This window comes from Triticum urartu, chromosome 3A, assembly GCF_056163025.1.
Source record: "Triticum urartu cultivar PI428250 chromosome 3A, HENAU_Tu73, whole genome shotgun sequence".
NCBI lineage: Eukaryota > Viridiplantae > Streptophyta > Magnoliopsida > Poales > Poaceae > Triticum > Triticum urartu.
Window position 1 is genome coordinate 726,759,724 of NC_141875.1, and position 24,206 is coordinate 726,783,929.

The 24,206-nt window shown below is 43.2% G+C and overlaps 1 protein-coding gene across 1 annotated transcript; it reads right to left on the bottom strand.

Moving 5' to 3' along the window:
• Positions 1–20,164: 20,164 nt before the first annotated feature.
• Positions 20,165–23,133, bottom strand: LOC147982259 (serine decarboxylase 1-like). The gene is made up of 5 exons (XM_087514267.1): positions 22,749–23,133; positions 21,612–21,843; positions 21,299–21,492; positions 21,051–21,184; positions 20,165–20,934 (listed from the first exon to the last, which is right to left on the bottom strand). Exons 1-5 carry the CDS (start codon positions 23,047–23,049, stop codon positions 20,350–20,352), a joined length of 1,446 nt encoding a protein of 481 aa, XP_087370393.1. The 5' UTR covers positions 23,050–23,133; the 3' UTR covers positions 20,165–20,349.
• Between the last annotated feature and the right edge of the window lie 1,073 nt (positions 23,134–24,206).

The window sequence follows — 24,206 nt, forward strand, 5'->3', positions numbered from 1 at the left end:
AGCTTCTTTCCCTTCTTGTTCGTTGAAGAATAATTGAGCCCCTCATTGTGACTTTGCCTTTTCCATGGAGTACGATTTTTCTTAGGTAATGTAGTATTGATTCTTCTTTTGACGTATACATCATCATCATCGCCATCTTCCCTCATAGGGTTGCCGTACTGATCGTAGTCTTCCTCGTTGGCGACTCCATCCATTCCAATGATGTTCCTTTTGTCTCTCCTCACGACAACACGACTGGGATTGCGCGGGTCAGTTATGAAGAAGCATTGTGTCACGTGCTTAGCATGTACCCATGGCTCGTTTTTTGCGATAGCGTTCACGGTAGCGCTCTTGGCATCGGGTATAGTCATGGTAGTGAAATTCCGGTTTTCTCTTTCGACATTCTTAGCCCATCTGACATGGAACATCGTCGTGTTGTGCAGTCCATAGTAGTCAAGCTCCTAGATCTCCTCGACCCTTCCGTAAAATCTTTCAGTTGCGCCGTTGTCGCTGCCGGTCATGCATTCCATCGTCACCCCTGAGTTCTGATCATCACTGTCCATATCTTTGGCCTCCATGTAGAACGTGTATCCGTTGATATTGAAGGAAATATGCCCTAGAGGCAATAATAAAGTTATTATTTATTTCCTTATATCATGATAAATGTTTATTATTCATGCTAGAATTGTATTAACCGGAAACATAATACATGTGTGAATACATAGACAAACTTAGTGTCACTAGTATGCCTCTACTTGACTAGCTCGTTAATCAAAGATGGTTATGTTTCCTGACCATGAACAAAGTGTTGTTATTTGATTAACGAGGTCACATCATTAGTTGAATGATCTGATTGACATGACCCATTCCATTAGCTTAGCACCCGATCGTTTAGTATGTTGCTATTGCTTTCTTCATGACTTATACATGTTCCTATAACTATGAGATTATGCAACTCCCGTTTACCGGAGGAACACTTTGGGTACTACCAAACGTCACAACGTAACTGGGTGATTATAAAGGAGTACTACAGGTGTCTCCAAAGGTACATGTTGGGTTGGCGTATTTCGAGATTAGGATTTGTCACTCCGATTGTCGGAGAGGTATCTCTGGGCCCTCTCAGTAATGCACATCACATAAGCCTTGCAAGCATTACAACTAATATGTTAGTTGTGAGATGATGTATTACGGAACGAGTAAAGAGACTTGCCAGTAACGAGATTGAACTAGGTATTGGATACCGACGATCGAATCTCGGGCAAGTAACATACCGATGACAAAGGGAACAACGTAATATGTTGTTATGCGGTCTGACCGATAAAGATCTTCGTAGAATATGTAGGAGCCAATATGGGCATCCAGGTCCCGCTATTGGTTATTGACCGGAGACGTGTCTCGGTCATGTCTACATTGTTCTCGAACCCGTAGGGTCTGCACGCTTAAGGTTACGATGACAGTTATATTATGAGTTTATGCATTTTGATGTACCGAAGGTTGTTCGGAGTCCCGGATGTGATCACGGACATGACGAGGAGTCTCGAAATGGTCGAGACATAAAGATTGATATATTGGAAGCCTATGTTTGGATATCGGAAGTGTTCCGGGTGAAATCGGGATTTTACCGGAGTACCGGGAGGTTACCGGAACCCCCCGGTAGCTATATGGGCCTTAGTGGGCTTTAGTGGAAAGGAGAAAGGGGCAGCCCAAGGTGGCTGTGCGCCTCCCCCCTTCCCCTAGTCCTATTTGGACTAGGAGAGGTGGCCGGCCCCCTCTCTCTCTTTCCCCCCTCAAGGAATCCTATTCCAACTAGGATTGGGGGGGGGGGGGAATCCTACTCCCAGAGGGAGTAGGACTCTCCTGGCGCGCCTCCTGTGGCCGGCCAGCCTCCCCCCCTCTAATCCTTTATATACTGAGGCACGTGATCTATTCCTTAGCCGTGTGCGGTGCCCCCAGCCACCATATTCCTCGATAATACTGTAGCGGAGTTTAGGCGAAGCCCTGCTGCCGTAGTGCATCAAGATCGTCACCACGCCGTCGTGCTGACGGAACTCTTCCCCGACACTTTGCTGGATTGGAGTCCGGGGATCGTCATCGAGCTGAACGTGTGCTCGAGCTCGGAGGTGCCGTAGTTTCGGTACTTGATCGGTTGGATCGTGAAGACGTACGACTACTTCCTCTACGTTGCGTCAACGCTTTCGCAGTCGGTCTGCGTGGGTACGTAGACTACACTCTCCCCTCTCGTTGCTATGCATCACATGATCTTGCGTGTGCGTAGGAATTTTTTTGAAATTACTACGAAACCCAACAGTGGCATCCGAGCCTAGGTTATTTATGTTGATGTTATATGCACGAGTAGAACACAAGTGAGTTGTGGGCGATATAAGTCATACTGCCTACCAGCATGTCATACTTTGGTTCGGCGGCATTGTTGGACGAGACGACCCGGACCAACATTACGCGTACGCTTACGCGAGACCGGTTCCCCCGACGTGCTTTGCACATAGGTGGCTTGCGGACGACTGTCTCTCCAACTTTAGTTGAACCAAGTGTGGCTACGCCCGGTCCTTGCGAAGGTTGAAACGGAGTCTATTTGACAAACTATCGTTGTGGTTTTGATGCGTAGGTGAGATTGGTTCTTGCTTAAGCCCGTAGCAGCCACGTAAAACTTGCAACAACAAAGTAGAGGACGTCTAACTTGTTTTTTCAGGGCATGTTGTGATGTGATATGGTCAAGGCATGATGCTGAATTTTATTGTATGAGATGATCATGTTTTGTAACCGAGTTATCGGCAACTGGCAGGAGCCATATGGTTGTCGCTTTATTGTATGCAATGCAATCGCAATGTAATGCTTTACTTTATTACTAAACGGTAGTGATAGTCGTGGAAGCATAAGATTGGCGAGACGACAACGATGCTACGATGGAGATCAAGGTGTCGCGCCGGTGACGATGGTGATCATGACGGTGCTTCGGAGATGGAGATCACAAGCACAAGATGATGATGGCCATATCATATCACTTATATTGATTGCATGTGATGTTTATCTTTTTATGCATCTTATCTTGCTTTGATTGACGGTAGCATTATAAGATGATCTCTCACTAAATTATCAAGAAGTGTTCTCCCTGAGTATGCACCGTTGCGAAAGTTCTTCGTGCTGAGACACCACGTGATGATCGGGTGTGATAGGCTCTACGTTCAAATACAACGGGTGCAAAACAGTTGCACACGCGGAATACTCAGGTTATACTTGACGAGCCAAGCATATACAGATATGGCCTCGGAACACGAAGACCGAAAGTTCGAGCGTGAATCATATAGTAGATATGATCAACATAACGATGTTCACCATTGAAAACTACTCCATCTCACGTGATGATCGGTTATGGTTTAGTTGATATGGATCACGTAATCACTTAGAAGATTAGAGGGATGTCTATCTAAGTGGGAGTTCTTAAGTAATATGATTAATTGAACTTAAATTTATCATGAACTTAGTACTGGTGGTATTTTGCAAATTATGTTGTAGATCAATAGCTTGCGTTGTTGCTTTCATATGTTTATTTTGATATGTTCCTAGAGAAAAATTATGTTGAAAGATGTTAGTAGCAATGATGCGGATTGGATCCGTGATCTGAGGTTTATCCTCATTGCTGCACAGAAGAATTATGTCCTTGATGCACCGCTAGGTGACAGACCTATTGCAGGAGCAGATACAGACGTTATGAACATTTGGCTAAGCTCAATATGATGACTACTTGATAGTTTAGTGCACCATGCTTAACGGCTTAGAATCGGGACTTCAAAGACGTTTTGAACGTCATGGACCATATGAGATGTTCCAGGAGTTGAAGTTAATATTTCAAGCAAATACCCGAGTTGAGAGATATGAAGTCCCCAACAAGTTCTATAGCTAAAAGATGGAGGAGAATCGCTCAACTAGTGAGCATGTGCTCAGATTGTCTGGGTACTACAATCGCTTGAATCAAGTGGGAGTTAATCTTCCAGATAAGATAGTGATTGACAGAATTCTCTAGTCACCATCACCAAGTTAGTAGAACTTCGTGATGAACTATAATATGCAAGGGATAACGGAAACAACTCCCAAGCTCTTCGTGATGCTGAAATCAACAAAGGTAGAAATCAAGAAAAACATCAAGTGTTGATGGTTGACAAGACCACTAGTTTCAAGAAAAGGGCAAAGGGAAGAAGGGGAACTTCAACAAGAACGGCAAGCAAGTTGCTGCTCAAGTGAAGAAGCCCAAGTCTGATCCTAAGCCTGAGACTAAGTGCTTCTACTGCAAAGGGACTGGTCACTGGAAGCGGAACTACCCCAAGTGATTGGCGGATAGGAATGATGGCAAAGTGAACATAAGTATATTTGATATACATGTTATTGATGTGTACTTTACTAGTGTTTATAGCAACCCCTCAGTATTTGATACTGGATCAGTTGCTAAGAGTAGTAACTCGAAACGGGAGTTGCAGAATGAACAAAGACTAGTTAAGGGTGAAGTGACGATGTGTGTTGGAAGTGGTTCCAAGATTGATATGATCATCATCGCACACTCCCTATACTTTCGGGATTAGTGTTGAACCTAAATAAGTGTTATTTGGTGTTTGCGTTGAGCATGAATATGATTTGATCATGTTTATTGTAATACGGTTATTCATTTAAGTAAAAGAATAAATTGTTGTTCTGTTTACATGAATAAAACCTTATATGGTTACACACCCAATGAAAATAGTTCATTGGATCTCGATCTTAATGATACACATATTCATAATATTGAAACCAAAAGATGCGAAGTTAATAATGATAGTGCAACTTATTTGTGGCACTGCCGTTTAGGTCATATTGGTGTAAAGCGCATGAAGAAACTCCATGCTGATGGGATTTTGGAATCACTTGATTATGAATCACTTGATGCTTGCGAACCATGCCTTATGGGCAAGATGACTAAAACGCCGTTCTCCGGAACAATGGAGCGAGCAACAGATTTGTTGGAAATCATACATACTGATGTATGTGGTCCGATGAATATTGAGGCTCGCGATAGGTATCATTATTTTCTGATCTTCACAGATGATTTGAGCAGATATGAGTATATCTACTTGATGAAACAAAGGTCTGAAACATTTGAAAAGTTCAAAGAATTTCAGAGTGAAGTGGAAAATCATCGTAACAAAAATGAAAAATTTCTACGATATGATCGCAGAAGTAAAATATTTGAGTTACGAGTTTGGTCTTCAATTAAAACAATGCGGAATAGTTTCGCAAACTCATGCCACCTGGAACACCACAGCATAATGGTGTGTCCGAATATCATAACCGTACTTTATTAGATATGGTGCGATCTATGATGTCTCTTACCGATCTACCACTATCGTTTTGGGGTTATGCATTAGAGACAGCTGCATTCACGTTAAATAGGGCACCATCTAAGTCCGTTGAGACGACACAATCTGAACTGTGGTTTGGCAAGAAACCAAAGTTGTCGTTTCTTAAAGTTTGGGGTTGTGATGCTTATATGAAAAAGTTTCATCCTAATAAGCTCAAACCCAAATTGGAGAAATATGTCCTCATAGGATACCCAAAGGAGACTGTTGGGTACACCTTCTATCACAAATCCGAAGGCAAGACTTTTGTTGCTAAATTCGGAGTTTTTCTAGAGAAGGAGTTTCTCTCGAAAGAAGTGAGTGGGAGGAAAGTAGAACTTGATGAGGTAACTGTACCTGCTCCCTTATTAGAAAGTAGTTCATCACAGAAATCTGTTCCTGTGACTACTACACCAATTAGTGAGGAAGCTAATGGTGATGATCATGTAACTTCAGATCAAGTTACTACCAAATCTCGTAGGTAAACCAGAGTAAGATCCGCACCAGAGTGGTACGGTAATCCTGTTCTGGAAGTCATGTTACTAGACCATGACGAACTTGCAAACTATGAGGAAGCAATGATGAGCCCAGATTCCGCGAAATGGTTTGAGGCCATGAAATCTGAGATATGATCCATGTATGAGAACAAAGTATGGACTTTGGTTGACTTGCCCACTGATCGGCAAGCAATTGAGAATAAATGAATCTTCAAGAGGAAGAAGGACGCTGATAGTAGTGTTACTATCTACAAAGCTAGAATTGTCGCAAAAAGTTTTCGACAAGTTCAAGGTGTTGACTACGATGAGATTTTTCTCACTCGTATCTATGCTTAAGTCTGTCCGAATCATGTTAGCAATTGCCGCATTTTATGAAATCTGGCAAATGGATAAACAAAACTGCATTCCTTAATGGATTTACTAAAGAAGAGTTGTATACAATGCAACTAGAAGGTTTTGTCGATCCTAAAGGTGTTAACTAAATATGCAAGCTCCAGCGATCCATCTATGGACTGGTGCAAGAATCTCGGAGTTGGAATATATGCTTTGATAAGTTGATCAAAGCATATAGTTTTATACAGACTTGCGGTGAAGCCTGTATTTACAAGAAAGTGAGTGGGAGCACTACAACATTTCTGATAAGTATATGTGAATGACATATTGTTGATCGGAAATAATGTAGAATTATTCTGCAAAGCATAAAGGAGTGTTTGAAAGGAGTTTTTCAAAGAAAGACCTCGGTGAAGCTACTTACATATTGAGTATCAAGATCTATAGAGATAGATCAAGACACTTGATAAGTTTTTTCAATGAGTACATACCTTGACAAGATTTTGAAGTAGTTCAAAATGGAACGGTCAAAGAAAAAGTTTCTTGCCTGTGTTACAAGGTGTGAAGTTGAGTAAGACTCAAAGCCCGACCACAGCAGAAGATAGAAAGAGAATGAAAGTCATTCCCTATGCCCCAGTCATAGGTTCTATAAAGTATGCCATGCTGTATACCAGATCTATTGAATGACCTACCACTGAGTTTGGCAAGGGAGTACGATAGTGATCTAGGAGTAGATCACTGGACAGCAGTTAAAATTATCCTTAGTGGAATAAGGATATGTTTCTCTATTATGGAAGTGGAAAAAAAAGATTCGTCGTAAAGGGTTACGCCGATGCAAGTTTTGACACTAATCTAGATGACTCTAAGTCTCGGTCTAGATACATATTGAAAGTGGGAGCAATTAGCTAGAGTAGCTCCATGCAGAGCATTGTTGACATAGAAATTTGCAAAATACATGCGGATCTGAATGTGGCAGACCCGTTGACTAAGATTCTCTCACAAGCAAAACATGATCACACCTTAGTACTCCTTGGGTGTTAATCACATAGCGATGTGAACTAGATTACTGAATCTAGTAAACCCTTTGGGTGTTGGTCACATGGCGATGTGAACTATGGGTGTTAATCACATGATGATGTGAACTATCGATGTTAATCACATGGTGATGTGATCTAGATTATTGACTCTAGTGCAAGTGGGAGACTGAAGGAAATATGCCCTAGAGGCAATAATAAAGTTATTATTTATTTCCTTATATCATGATAAATGTTTATTATTCATGCTAGAATTGTATTAACCGGAAACATAATACATGTGTGAATACATAGACAAACTTAGTGTCACTAGTATGCCTCTACTTGACTAGCTCGTTAATCAAAGATGGTTATGTTTCCTGACCATGAACAAAGTGTTGTTATTTGATTAACGAGGTCACATCATTAGTTGAATGATCTGATTGACATGACCCATTCCATTAGCTTAGCACCCGATCGTTTAGTATGTTGCTATTGCTTTCTTCATGACTTATACATGTTCCTATAACTATGAGATTATGCAACTCCCGTTTACCGGAGGAACACTTTGGGTACTACCAAACGTCACAACGTAACTGGGTGATTATAAAGGAGTACTACAGGTGTCTCCAAAGGTACATGTTGGGTTGGCGTATTTCGAGATTAGGATTTGTCACTCCGATTGTCGGAGAGGTATCTCTGGGCCCTCTCGGTAATGCACATCACATAAGCCTTGCAAGCATTACAACTAATATGTTAGTTGTGAGATGATGTATTACGGAACGAGTAAAGAGACTTGCCAATAACGAGATTGAACTAGGTATTGGATACCGACGATCGAATCTCGGGCAAGTAACATACCGATGACAAAGGGAACAACGTAATATGTTGTTATGCGGTCTGACCGATAAAGATCTTCGTAGAATATGTAGGAGCCAATATGGGCATCCAGGTCCCGCTATTGGTTATTGACCGGAGACGTGTCTCGGTCATGTCTACATTGTTCTCGAACCCGTAGGGTCTGCACGCTTAAGGTTACGATGACAGTTATATTATGAGTTTATGCATTTTGATGTACCGAAGGTTGTTCGGAGTCCCGGATGTGATCACGGACATGACGAGGAGTCTCGAAATGGTCGAGACATAAAGATTGATATATTGGAAGCCTATGTTTGGATATCGGAAGTGTTCCGGGTGAAATCGGGATTTTACCGGAGTACCGGGAGGTTACCGGAACCCCCCGGGAGCTATATGGGCCTTAGTGGGCTTTAGTGGAAAGGAGAAAGGGGCAGCCCAAGGTGGCTGTGCGCCTCCCCCCTTCCCCTAGTCCTATTTGGACTAGGAGAGGTGGCCGGCCCCCCTCTCTCTCTTTCCCCCCTCAAGGAATCCTATTCCAACTAGGATTGGGGGGGGATCCTACTCCCAGAGGGAGTAGGACTCTCCTGGCGCGCCTCCTGTGGCCGGCCAGCCTCCCCCCCTCTAATCCTTTATATACTGAGGCAGAGGCACCCCAGAAACACACAAGTTGATCCACGTGATCTATTCCTTAGCCGTGTGCGGTGCCCCCAGCCACCATATTCCTCGATAATACTGTAGCGGAGTTTAGGCGAAGCCCTGCTGTCGTAGTGCATCAAGATCGTCACCACGCCGTCGTGCTAACGGAACTCTTCCCCGACACTTTGCTGGATCGGAGTCCGGGGATCGTCATCGAGCTGAACGTGTGCTCGAACTCGGAGGTGCCGTAGTTTCGGTACTTGATCGGTTGGATCGTGAAGACGTACGACTACTTCCTCTACGTTGCATCAACGCTTCCGCAGTCGGTCTGCGTGGGTACGTAGACTACACTCTCCCCTCTCGTTGCTATGCATCACATGATCTTGCGTGTGCGTAGGAATTTTTTTGAAATTACTACGAAACCCAACAGATATTGTATGCCTAATAGGTTACGAGGTTGGGCGAGGGGCCATGTGCTGAGGCGTATATGAGCAATCCGTCCTTAGAGCCCTCCTCCGGGGGATTAGCAATAATATGCTCTTTGAACCAATGCAGTAAAGTGGAGTTGTGCTCTGCAGTAACTTCGGCGTCCGTCCTGCATGCCCCCCATCACGATACTTCTTTGCCATAACTTCTTTGTGCAGTGCCACGAAAGGATCTACCTCGTCTAGGTGTTGTAGCACTACCAACAAGTTTGCTCTGTCAAAGTCGCTGCGTCGATCTGAGTATGCCATGTGCAGTTCCCTACGACCGTTGGAGTGACCTTCTCCTTCGAGCCTCCCATCTTGCTTGTTAACAGGCAAACCAACACTAACACCAGGCGTTTGGTCTACGCCATATAGAAAATTCTCGCAGAAAGAGATGCACTCTTGTGTCACATAGCCCTGGACGATGCTTCCATCCGGACGGGACATGTTACGAACGAATCCTTTGATGATCCCATTCATCCTCTCAAACGGCATCATGTTGTGCAGAAATGACGGCCCCAGGTCTATTATGTCATCCACAATATGGACACACAGATGCACCATCACGTCAAAGAACGCGGGTGGGAAGTACATCTCAAGCTCATTCAGTATCACAACGATCTCTTCATGTAGCCTTCGGAGCTGCTTCGCACTGATTGACTTTCGAGAGATGATGTCGAAAAAGTTATAGAGACCAATAAGCATCCCACGGACGTGCTTGTCCATTATCCCTCTAAGGGCAACAGGTAGTATCTGCGTCATCATCACATGACAGTCATGGGACTTCATCCCACTGAACCTTTTCTTGTTTGTTTCTAGATATCTTCTTATCTTGCCACAGTAACCGGAACTAACTTTGACTCCGGTAAGGCACTTAAAGAATTGATCGGTCTCAGCCTGACTTAAGGTGAAGCAAGAAGGGGGGCAATAATCCTCTTTATTTATTTTCTTGCCCTTCTTCTCCCGCACCTCTGTCTCCGTCTCTGTCTCGTCTGACTTTTTACGGGGCGGCATGTGCAAATCTTCCCTGATATTCAAATCTTGCAAGTCTTTTCTTGCCTTCATCCCATCCTTGGTCTTATCCGGCATGTTCATCAGTGTCGCGAGCAAGCTGTCAAGGACATTCTTACAGATATGCATTTGATCAAGGCAATGAGGTGTATCGAGTTTGTGCCAGTACTCCAAGTCCCAGAACACAGACCTCGTTTTCCATACCTTCAGCAGCGGCTCCGGCGCCTTTTTCATCGTCTTTCCCGACGCGGAGCACTCCTTCCAGTTTTTCAACAGCTCATCGATTTCGGCGCCGCCCCGCTTACGTGGAGGTCCTCGATGCTCAGCATGACCATTGAATAGATCTCCACGGTTTCTCCACGGGTCGTCCTGTTCAAGACATCTTCGATGCCCCATGTACACGATTTTCTCAGACCCACCATCTTTCCTTGACATTAGCTGCTGAGACGTCGTATCATCCATGCACCGTGTGTATCCGCAATATCCATGGCACACCTGGCCTGCGACATATCTGTAACCGAGATAGTCGTGCACCGTCGTGATCAGCACGGCTCTCATGTAGAAATGATCACCTTTGCTGGCGTTACATGTCTTGGCCGGTGTTTTCCATAACGTGTCTAACTCCTCTTGAAGTAGCCCATATACAAATTAATATTATTTTCTGGTTGTTTCGGCCCTTGAATAAGCATGCTCATGTGAATGTACTTTGACTTCATGCACAACCAGGCGGGAGGTTACACAACCATACAAACACGGGCCATGTGCTATGGTTGGTGTTCTGGTTGCCAAACGGATTCATGCCATTGGTACACGCGCCGAGCACGATGTTCCTTGCATCACATTCGAAATACCGATAGAAGTTGTTCAACGCTCTCCACTGGCTTCCATCCTTGACGTGTCTCAGCTTCGGATCATCTCCATCGTCGGGCTTCTTCCTCTCCACGTGCCAGCGCATTAGCTTTGCTTCCTTGGGATCTATGAAATACCGCTGGAGACGGGGAGTGGTCGGTAAGTACCATACAACTTTCTGGGGACATTTCTTCCCGGCCTTCTTGTATCAAGAAGCATTGCACACCGGACAACTTGTTTTTTCCGCGTGCTCCTTCCGATAAATTATGCAATCGTTGATGCATGCATGGTATCTAACGTGCGGCAGATCAAGAGGGCACATGATCTTCTTGGCCTCATCAACACTAGTAGGACATAGATTCCCCGCGGGAAGAACATCCTTTAGGTACTTGAGATGCTCATCGAGGCTAGTGTCGGTCCATTTGTTTTTAGCCTTCGTCTTCAGGAGTTGGAGCGTGAAACTCAAGCGGGTCACCTCAGGATTGCAACCATCATACAATGGAGTGTTCGAGTCTACCACCAGTTGCTCCAGCTTAGCCTCCTCTCTAGAAGCAGCTCTCTCAGTATTCGTCTCCTTGCGAAGTAGTGCTTGAACATGAGGGTCCCGCATGATTGAACTTACTACCGACGAACTCTACTGCGTGGAGTCCATGTTCTCTCCGCCGCCATGTCCGGCCCCTTCTCCTCCACCATGTCCGGCCTCTTCCCAGCCGCCATTATCAATCGTCTCTTTGTCTTGCCCCGTGTCGTCATTGCCTGCCCCGTCGGCGTCCTCAACATCGTCATCCTCATCTTCAATTATCCACCGGGTATAGCCATCCATGAAACCAGTCATGAGCAGGTGCGCTTCGACACGACCATCGTCATAGGGGTCGAGCCAAACTATTCCTTTGCATTTTCGACACGGACATAAAACCTCTGTCCGGTTATTTTCTTTCATGTCCTGCACCGCCGACCGCAACCACCTGTCCACCATCGTTCCACTGACCATCATGAACGTCTGCACGGTAATAATAAACAAATTAATTATAAAAATGCGTGCATGCATCAAAGTCATAACAAAATTCGGCATGACCTTCCCTAAAAATAGGACATATAGATCTAGAGTTTGCCCGGAATTCGCCGAAATGGAAATAAATCGACATTTCGGCAAAACATAGGCAACTCAAAAGCATAATTTGGCGTCAACTCATGCCACACACACAATTTCCATCATATTACCCAATTATCATATCACACACACACATACACATATTTCCATTTTGCAAGAGCATGAAATTTTAATCACCTCTATCTTGAGATCGAGCAAACGGTGGAGATGATGATGTAGGGAGATCAAAAGTGCACAAAGCTCTTCTTGACAAAGATAGATCTAGTTAGGGGGCAAATATGTCACTTAACTAGATGCTACATCTACCTAGCTAGCTAATTTGGGAGGAGACAACTTCAACTAGTGGAGGGGGAAGGAAAAAGAGAAAGGAGATGCATTAATGGAGGTGGTGTAGTTAGATAGGAGTAATGAAGAGAGAGAAAGGTAGGTACAAGAGGGAGAGTAATGGGGGAGAAGTATTGAGGAAGAAGAAGAGTGAGAGAAGGAGGATGGGAGGTAGGGGAAAGGGAGGAGAGGAGATGGGCGGGTGGAAAAGGGTGGTGGGGTGTTGCGACTTAGCAGTAGCGCGGGAACGAAAACGCGCTACTGATAAGAGCATAGCAGCAGCACGTGTTTCTCGCATGCGCTACTGCTAAACGGGGGCAACCGTGTGGACAATTTCAAAATTAGCAGCAGCGACATGAGAAAAAAGCGCGCTACTACTATTGCTATAGCAATAGCACGTACCGCGACCCCGTGCGGCTGCTAAACTTAGGTTGTTGGTTACTGTCGGTCGATTTTTGTAGCAGCGCGGTTTAGCCCTCACGCACTACTACTAAATTTGCATCAGTAGCGGGTTTTTCTTGACCGCACTACTGCTAATTAGCAGTAGTGCTTCTTTTGGTGCCGCGCTGCTGCTAATATTCTATGTATAAAGTTTTCCCTAGTAGTGCTCATGCAATGCTCCATTAGCTTCTAATAGGCAATGTTTGAACTCGACGTTTCCAATAGTCACCGAATCCATGCGAACCTCATAAACTGCAGTTGCCTCATTCCATCAAATTTCTTCACCCGCCACCTCAATAACTGCTACAGAATCGAAAGTACCCTTTTGAGCTTGAGCTCATTTGAGCCCGGATGAACAGTAAATAAAAAAAATCAATGCTCCAAAATGCTTTCGAAATTAGCATTTTTTGTGGTTTACTTTGACAAATGTTCTAAGTATGGTTTACTTTGACAAATGTTCTAGGGAAGTGGAGTATTTGAGCTCGAGCCTTTGAAATGAGATCTCATGATAAAAAAACTGCAAACACCTAGAGCATTTGTCAAAGTATACCACAAAAAAATCAGAATTGTTTGAATTTGTTTTCATTTTTTTTATAATTTATTGTTCATCCGGGCTCAAATGAGCTCGAGCTCAAATACTCCACTTCCCTAGAGAATTAGATTGTAACTGCACTTGTCTATAGCCGGGCTCTCCGCTAGAAGAACGTCATGTTACATCGCTAATCCTTGTTTAGCAATTGGAGTTCCTTTATTAAAACTTGTGCAAGGATACCTAAAAAACATTTGTGCAAGGAGGGTACTACATTTTTTATGCATTTATCAGCATAATTATGCTACTGAATATAATATATGTATGAAAATATGATATGTTTAAGACATAAATAAAGAAAGAGAAGTGTAAAAGGTAATAGTTCAATAGCACCTTTAACCTTTTCTGTAAAAAGACCATTGGTCAAAACTTTGTTGTTCCGACTACGGACTAATGACTATGCTTAGACAAATCAGTCATGTAACTCTTCTTAGGAAATAAGATTCTTCATACTAATTTTGACCATGTCATGTTACTCATGTATGATATCTCTATCAACATTTAGCAGGTGGGATGCAATTAATCCAAAATTTAAACTAACAAATATGGCATGGTTATAGTTTGGGTTTTAGTGTCGGCTATACATTGATTGGTGATGATATGTTATTAGGTAATTTAGCTTGCGATTTCTTATCCGGGATTAGATACTAAATTAATTATCCCGAATATGTAACGTGTAATGGTGCTTATTGATCATAAAAATTATCAATAATTCTAACGCATTGACGTTCCCTTGGAACAATGTGCACATGACGTCGTCCGATTGACGCACGAATCTCCACTCATGGATGATGTGGCACAATCAACACTGGTCGTTGCATGCCCGAATCTTCTAGCATGGACTACAATGTGTGGACTGGGTCCATTCCTCATCACGCCCACCACTCTCTCTTCTCCATTTCATTTCATTTCGCACTTGTAAGCTCCACCTACAAGTTCCACTTCGCTCACAATGCCGCTGGCGTGCTCCTCCCTCTAGCCATTCATGTCACCGCTCACGCCGTTGTGTGCGTTCCCTCCCTCATGCTAGAGTGACTCAATAGTGCTGAAAGTGTTCTACTCTCCAGTGCTAGAGCGACGCAATAAACACGATTGACGTTCTCCTCCCTCTCGATGGAAGAGAGGAAATAATTATCATCGCTAGCGTTCCACCACTCGCACTGGAGTGTCGCCTGTTTCTCGTTCGGCCCAGTGATGTATGCCTAATCTTCCTCCCTTTTGCAGTTTGTTTCGACCAAATGAGATGGGGATTTAGAGGGGGCTCGGGTTGGTGACTATTCCTCCATTTTCATGGGGAACTAGGGCCGGGTTGTGATGCGTGCATTTTGTATCAATATTTTTCATATAAATTGCTCATTATTATCCATGTTTTACACATTATCACATCATTCTCATGCATTTTCCCTCTTAATTTGCATGTTGCAGCAGAGGAGTGGAATCATCGGAAAGCTATAGAAAAATACCAACATAAAGTATAGTGAAGAAATTATTTTCCGGCGAACAAAAATGTCCAAGAAATTCAGAAAGTCGGAAACTCATGAGAAGAGAACCAAGGTGCTAAAATTGGGCCAGGAGGGCACCTATGAGGCCCATGCTGGCCCATCTCGCGGCATGGCCATGGGTCGCGAGCTAGGGGCATGTGGGGACCATAGTGCTTGCCACCAGACCTCTCCGGCACCCCTGGCCCAATATTACCCTTAAAATTCTAGAAACAATTATCAAGAATTTTTTTCGCTGCTATCTTCAAGGCGGAAACAACGCAGAGCACTTTTTGCTCCCAAAGAGCTTATTTGCCACGGTCGTTCCCCTTCGGGTTGAGGCAACCGAAGCCATCAACATCACCAACATCCACTTCATCGTGAGGATCACATCACCAACTCATTCATCACTACCACCATCAACTCCATATTCCCCTACTTTTCAACCTATAAACTATTAGCTCATATATGTTGATGAGATCACTTCTGGATGCTAAATTTCTTGTTAGTAGGTAATGCTTATTAGTGGTTTATTGGTGAAAGAATTGTATGTTTAGATTATAATCTGTATCATTATCACACTGATGATGATCACTATGATGTCTTATGAGTAGTATGTCACGTTCTTGAGAACTTGGGAGAGACCTTGTTACTAATAACCATGTCAAATTGACTAAGTCCGTTGTTTTAATATTATGTTGTGGTGTAATTCTCCAATAATGATGTGTGAATGCCGACTACATTTCACTTACCCTTTATGGGCCTAGAGGAGAACATTGTGTGATAAGTTTGCTTTGGATGGGTTGTTCGAGTGACAGATATTACCATACTACGAGTTTGTGAATTGCTCCATAAGGAGTAATTAAGGACCCTAGAATTTAATTCTATGTTTGTTATCTTAATTCTCCTTTTGTATCTACAGATGCTTGCATAGAGGTTATACTCATAAGTACATATTTTTGTCCAAGTTAGGGCGTTACATAAGCATAGGCTCCACCACACAATACTTATTAAGGGAATGGAAATTAAAGTCAATTCGAAAGTGTTGTTCTACTCACGAGCTCATGTGAGCTCGAGTGGACAGTAAAATAAAAAAAAGGAAAAAAACTGAATTTTTTATGTGTGAAACATTGATAAAATGTTTGTTGGCTTGCAAAATTTCATCACCACTCGTGTAAATCATGGCAAAAAATAGATACTCCAAAATATTATTTTCAAATGCATTTTGGAGCATTGATTTTGTTTTTCTTTTGTCACGATTTCCACGAATGTCATATGGTCATGAAACTTTGCAAGTCAACAAAAATTTTGTCAATGTTTCACACAAAAAAATCAGTTTTTATTTTATTTTTTCCCATTTTTTTGATGTTACTGTCCACCCGAGCTCACATGAGATAAGGTGAAGAACAGTCGCGTCCACCCAATTCGATTGAACTATAGGCGAAAAAACTTGGTGAAAACCCATGGTCCCAAAGATTGATTTGATTCATATAGGTACTACAATTATTTTGTTCTTAGCACAGTTTTGGCCACTTGTTGCATCATTATAATTTTGCTGCAAATTACATTATTGCAATTGCTCTCTTGCTCATTTAAACAATCAAATAATTTTACATCTTATATATTGATTCTTGCTATTCTTCATCGCCAATTCTTTCTTCTCCTTGTTTGGTTTGACGCTCTTACTTATAGAAAATATGTAAAATTAAACCCCTACAGTCATGGGTTATTAGGATGCTTGTTCTTTTGTGTATTTGGGGTTGTTCAGGGTGACGGGAGCGGTGCTCGATTTGGGAAGGACAGTAGAGTCTTGAATTGATCCCATGGTTATCGAACCAGGCGAATAAAAGGGAGACACCCCCCCCCCCCCCCCACACACACACACACCCCTCACGGTTGTGCCTGATTGGGAGAACACATAATGACATTTGGTTTGGGTCCTTGTTCCCTTAGCACCATATATAAATGAGGAGGTCATACCCTTGGGCATATACAGACACGTATGGGCTACCCTCCCCTCCCCCAACTCCTAACTACCGATCCTAAAGGGTGCTAGAGGGATCATAGGGCCATCACCACCCCCGGTCACTACAGAGTCGGTGGCTTGCTAATGCCATCTACACCACCCTGCTGCTGCTGCTCTTCACCTTCGAAGGACTCCAATTCGCTGGAGGCTCCTGACTGGCAGCAAGTGCTACCCACTAATGAGTTCTGCAAGTTATGGTTAGAGCATCTAGAACTGTGGTTGCCTAAAGTGGAAGTGTTAGCATGAGACCATAAGATCAATCTCCGCCCCTAGTTTACTTACCATGTGAGATTCATCCTCACTTGACAAATATTTATCGTGTCTTATAACAACAACAAGTACCCCTTTCTCATGGCTTGGGCGAACAAGGCAGTTAGGGTTTCCCTTGACTCCCTTCGGTGTCACCGATGGTCCACCTCGTCTCAGGTGGCCTTAGGGACATGGAGGCGTGGTGGACCCCGACCCTTGCTGGTGGGACGGGTCATGATCCATGTTTAGTTAGATTTTTGGGTTCAGTTAAGGTTAGTGTCCTTTTCAGGGAGGCGGGATGGCGGTGGCTCCTTGAAGATGGAATAATGTCTTCCCTCCTAGCCCACGTCCAGGTTGTGCGTCTAGCGTAGTCGAAGGGCATGTGGAGGTGTCTCTAGTGGATCTCATGGGTTTTGTTCGGTGCTGGTCTTCGGCGGATATGTTTGGATCTAATCTTCATTCATCTTTGGTGGTTCCATATGGATTCGACAGACCCATCATCTTTGTTTTAGCGTATATAGGTATGATCCTTTCGATTTATACTTCTCATCATCAGTGATGGTTGATGTTCTCGTGTGATGGTCCTATGGGGCCTTAGCACAACAACTTTCGGATGGTCTACTACAACAAGGTTTGTCCGGTTCTAGTGAACGAAGGGCGATGATTTCGGCGTCCCTTCGACTCGCTCCAGTGCTTGTAGTCGTCGCTAGGTGATTGATGTACCTGACTATAGTTTTTTCTTTACTTCAGGTGTTCTTTATTTCTTCCGGTATTCATGGCAAGTCCACGAGCCTATCGCCTGTCATGGTCCGCACTACTGCGGACGTGGCATATGGGAGCAAGCCATGCAGTCTACGCTTAGCTCGCACTTGTGCGTGCGTGCGTGCGTGCGTGCGTGCGTGTGTGTGTGTGGCACGAGTTTTCATCATGTGAGAGGGTCAGCATAGTGAAGCGATTCACAGTAAGCTTTTGAAAACATATGCATGAAACCTTCCACGGGTTTCGGCCAGTTTCAGGAAGGTTGCATGGAGTTTTTTATTTTTATTTTAAGTGTTCTTCTTTATCAATTTTCATACTTTTTCTTTTTTCCAGCTTTATTAAATACATAGACTTTTTAATACATGCTACAATTTTTTCGCATACACGCGGAGCTTTTTTGATACAAGTTGAATTTTTTTTAATGCCACAAAAACAATTAAACACGTGCACATTTTTTTATTGTGCGAAACAATTTTTAAAATAATTATGCTTACCTATTTTTACATTGTTTCACATATTTTTAAATGCGTGATTTTTTTAAAAGTCATGAACAATTTTTTTAACAGTTAAACGTTTCTTACTAAATTACGTGAGCATTTATAGTGAACACTTTTTCCAAAACAGATATTTTTTTAAAATTTCACAAATATTTTATTAATGTTAAAACCATTTAAATTCGGTGAAAAATTTTATTATACTGCATGAAATGCACGATGAACGCTTTAAAAATAAAATAAAATAAAGTTCAAAATATGTATTTAGAATATTTTGAAAATATTATAAAAAAATAAAAAAAAAACTTGAGGCAAGGTTAGCATATGGGAGCTCCTATCTGCCGCTCTTTGTGGCAACAGTTGCGGTTCTACTACCAGCTGAGCTAGCGAGCAAATCTTAGTATGTAGCAGCAAAGCAGTAAGAATCAACACCAGATTCTCATATATTTAAATTTTGAATAAAAACATTTTTCTGCAAAAACCTTGAGTTTTTAATGAAAACCGACCACTTTCATATTAGTGAACCAATTTCTAAAAAGTCAAACATTTTTCCAAAAGTAATGAACTATTTTCCGAAAATGCAGATTTTTTAAATTATTTTTTATAAAACACGAACAATATTCCAAAAACATGTATATTTTTTAAAATTTGAAAACTAAATTAGAGATATTCAAACAAATTTTTGGAAGTTGGATTTTTTTAAAATTCCCAAACAAATATTAAAAAGTGAAATGTATTAAAGTTTGCAAACAATTTTGAAGTGGAAACATTTCTTAAACTCTGACATTTTATTGAAAATACTAACATTTTTCGAATTTTATGAAATATAGGAATATTTTCTGAAACTCCAGAACAAAACTAGAAGAAACGAACATTTTTTGAAAATTGTGATTTTTTTTTTAAAAAGGAACTATCTTTCAAAATCCCAATCATTTATCTAAAAAGTTTTCAAAAATATGGAACAAAAATATTCTGAAGAAATTTTCAAAATAATGATTGTTCTTAAATTCTGAAACAATTTTTAGAACATTCACAAAAAAATTGATTAGGAAAAAATTTGAATACAGGAACATTTTCTGAATTATGCACTTTTTATAATATCAAACATCTTTCAAAAAATAAAAAAGAAATGAAAAAGAAACAGAAAAATATAAGAAATAAAAAAGAAACAGAAACGAGAGAAAAGAAAAAACAAATGGTTCAGAGAACCTTTTGGAAGTTCCCAAAACCTACTACCAAGACAGCTACCTATGTCGTATTATAAAAAAGATAAACGGTGAATTAAGATAGTAAAGTGAACACTCTCTTTGGAACCATAAGAAAGCTACGTACGTCGTATTATAAAGGAAAGAGTGTAGAAAAACAAAGCCTACTACCAAGAGTCATCAAATGCCAAAGACAGAAAATGACCACTAAGATTGTCACAACAACAAATATATAGCACCTAACTAGCTTGGACATCCCTGTGAAAAAATAAATAGATTTGGGCAGCAAACATCAAGGATAGTCTTTGTCAAGTAGCCTAAGTTTTACAGCAAACTACCGTGCAGCAAAACCAAGCATCAGGCCAAGCCATAAAAAAGGGGCATATTTAGTCAATGCAACTTTGTGTAATTAATTGTTTTAGAATCAGAGTTGGCGAGACAAATAAAAAATTAAACCAGGCGCAATAGAAAATACCAACTCAATCAATTTATTAACCACTATAGAACTAAACACATGTCACAATCCAAGATAGTACAACAAAAGAAACTGATAACGACAGGAATAGAGGTCCAATTATGAAAGCTAGATCAATCATGTGTGCCCTTAAGAACTCTAATTTTTAGGTTGTTGTTCTCCACTCCTATAATGATCTTACACAACTCTTAATTTCTTGTCATGCACGCTGCAGAGGCAATTTTCTTGCCCGATGTCCTTTGCAACACATGGCACCCTAAACCCTCCACCTTCATGCCAGCACGGTCTCTCACCGATGAGCTCTTTGATAAAGTCATCGAGCTTCTCCACACTCACATTTGGCATTACCACCACATGTGCAATGCTTCCCTCGCATGCGAGCTGCCACTTGTGCACGAATGCCTCGTCTTGTGGTCTCTCGAACACCACCGTGCTGCTCAACTCGTTCAGGTACGCGCTCACTCCCGCCTCCCTCAAACGGTTCACGAGATGATGAGCATTTCTCAAGCACTTCTGGACCTCTTTGCGAATGCCTCTATATCCCTTTTTGTTCAGCGTGTACCAAAGGAACATTGGCGCGTGCCCATTGCGGCTCCCCATGATTGTCGCATCTCTAGATGATAGGTATTCGATATCAGTGGAGAGCACTTTTACATGCTCGAGCCTGGTTATTACCACGCCGCATGGTACAGGACATCCCATGAACTTGTGGCCTGATACGCTCACACTTCCGATGGGCTTCTTGAATGTCACCTTTGGTGCCTAGAGGAAAATAAAGAAAACGTTTGGTTAGCTATGTTGTTCTCTAGATTTATAGAACTTGTTGTGGCATGTGCTAACTAAATGCCGTTTACTGCTTAAAAAATTTCATGACCCACTTGTTTGATAAATGGCATCATAAGGCCAGCTAGAGCACCATCGCAATGGATGTAGAATCGATCTCGGAATCCACATTTTTCAAGCGTTCTTATAATCCTGTCAAGATCGTCGATGGCTCCCTTGACAGTCGTTCCTACAAGAAACAGAAGCAAAATAACAAAAGTGTCAAAATCAACCATAAAGAGAGACATGTAAGCAAAGCATTTTCTGAGCCATTCTGATGAAAATGTGAAAGCAAGATGCTAACCTATATTCACATTAACAATCGCAGGCCTCCCGGGGTTCAGCGATAGTTTGGACTTAAAATCTGCGCAGTTCATCTCTCCAGAAATTAGAGTGTCGATCTCCACACAATCGACTCTATACATCCTAGCCGCCTTGAACACGGAGTAGTGCGACTCACGAGACGCGTATATGATCCCATCTGGAAAAAGCTCCCTCCTACATATAAAAATCACAACCGGTCAATCAAATAGTTTTTGATATACCAAAAAGATACATTCTCGATCATGTGAAAAATGTATGCAAGATAGATTAAGGGATATCTGGTAGATACTGACCCGACTAATAGGCCGTGGAGGTTCCCTTCAGTGCCGCAATTGGTGATGTATCCCCAATATTCGTCCTGTTGGAGGTTCCAGAGGCGGGCAAACCAGTCAAGCACGGCAACTTCAAACTGCCTGGAGTGGACGCCGTAGTTGCTCTCAATGAAAGGGTCGCCGAGGTTGTTGATGGAGAAGTTCTGGAATTGGGCCATCACACTAAAGTCGAAGTCCAGGTTGTAAGGGTACCCTGTGAGGGACAAACATTTGCATGAGAAATCAATCTGCGCATGATAGTATAAATTGCATGATGAATATTTTACAAAAGTACGTATGTATTTATTTTGTGGTGCTGGCAATGGTCAAACATTTGAGATGCGTCCTTTTTAGGAAGATGTAAAATGCGTGTATATTATGAAGTGTACCTATTTTTCAGAGTATATATTAATGTATGACTTTATTTGACTCACAATAATAAATATTAAGGCCTTTTCCCAGAAAAAGATATGCATGACTTTTGTTGGCAAGTTTGTGGAACTGGTACCCCAACAAAACTACAAAATTCTACCACTGTTAGCCAACCAAGAGAGGAATTACACAATTTGAGAAGTAGTGTGCAGAGTTGTTAGACGATCTTCTTTTGAGAGAAAATTGTTAGAAGATCGTAATCACGTGGAAGCATTAATCCTTTTGTTTTGGAAAATCCATTAACTCACTTAGTCACTCTACCTGTTGCTACTGGTTCTTTTTATCGTCTATACCTAACTTATAGAAAAACAGTTTTTTTTTTGAAGAATAGAAAAACAGTTCTATTTTGGCAGGGTTCTAGCTTCCCGAAGTCTAGGACATCCTCTCGCAAAAAAAAAAGTCTAGGACATCATCGTTCTATTTGGTGTTCTTAAGGCGGCAATTTGACCTATTTATTCCGATCTTCCACTGTAATATTTTTAAAACAAAAGTTTTAACTGCTCAAAAAAAATTCTCATGCAGCGCCACGTTGCGCACACACACGAGACTAGGAGCATGCATGCATGCCGCACGGCGGCGCGAGGCATGCACGCAAGCCGGAGCTCTTTTTTTTTTGCATCTCAGTGCAAGCCGGAGCTCGTGCACCATGATCGGATCGCCGATGCAGATCAATGGAGCTGGCCGTACCCAGGTGGTGGGTGGTCCTCTCCTGGAGGTGTTGGGCGAAGCCGGCGAGGAGCGCGGCCACGTCGTCTCGCCGCTCGGCCGCCGCCTCGGCGTCCGCGGGAGGCTCCAGCACCGCGAAGCCCTCCACGGCCACACGTGCCGCGTGCTTGCCCGTGTCTGCTACGACCACCTGCAGCAGACCATCAGTAACCGGCGGCACAGCACCGCCGACGCCGCCGGGGTGGTTCTGGACCTTCTGGTGGCAGTGGTGATCGGCCGCCGGCGGCGAGCCTACCAGCACCTTGCTGTTCTTCTCTACCATCTTGCTAGCTAGCTACCAACGGTGCCACTCGATCAACACCTCAAAACAGTAGTATGAGAGAGAGAGAGAGAGAGAGAGGAGGGGGGGGGGGGGGGGGGGGAGAGGGGGAGGTGGAAGAAGGATCGAGGATGGCGGTGGAATATATAGGGAAGGAGAGAGCTGGGCGGAGGGGAAACTGTAACGTGCACGTCGGGTACGTCGCAGAGCAGGGGCGCCCCCTCGGGGCGGGTAGAGCCGCCGCCCGGGCGCCGCGTCCTTGCCTCGTCGACGTCACTGTACTGTGGGTGACATGCACGTGCGCGTCCCTGTCGTCGTCGGCGAGACGGACGGTGGCGCGTCGCTGTCGCCACGCGTGCATCTCATCTAGCGTGGCAGATGGCTAGCTAGGTCGGTCCATTACTCAGTTGACTTAATTGGTAATTAGGTGGAGATGCCATTGGGCGGCCGGGAGGAAGAAGAAGAGGTGGAGGATCTAGCAGCGAGCTAGGTAGGCGCGCGGGGACGGGACGCCGCCCGCCCCCTACGTGAGTGCGGCATGGATTCTGTCCGGCCTCTAGCTAGCACCTTTGGCTCGCTATCAGAGGTAGGCACACGCTGAAAGGGACGTGCGCGACGCACAGATGGCTAGCCCTAGAGCACGCATGCACCATGTCGATCGATCCACCCGGCTGTACCCAGGGGAGGCGGCACATTGCTTGTCGTATCTGCACTGTATACAGATTGCGATCGGTACCATTAGGGTAAACCGCCTCGTCCAATGAAACTCGTCAATTAGCTTAGCCCTCCAAATATTGTAATTTACGTATACTCACCCTCAAGGCTCAGTAATAGACATGTCACATTACGCCGCCAATTCTCCGTTGTCTCATCCTTTTACATACATACAAACCTCAAAGCTTCGGTATATGCCCGAGGACTATGTTTGAACATAAAAAAAATTGCCATGTCCTTGCAGATGCCATTAGCTATGTTGTAGGTGCGCAGACCGGCCAGCCAGCGAACGCACTTTGATCCACGTTAAGTGTGACGACCGTACGTGTTCTAGCTAGCTAGGTGACCTAGGTCCAATATCTTGATATTTTCTACTGTATTTTAGTTACACCTTACACGCAAGATCCACGGACTCGGGTATTAAGACGCGCTACAGTGAACAATGG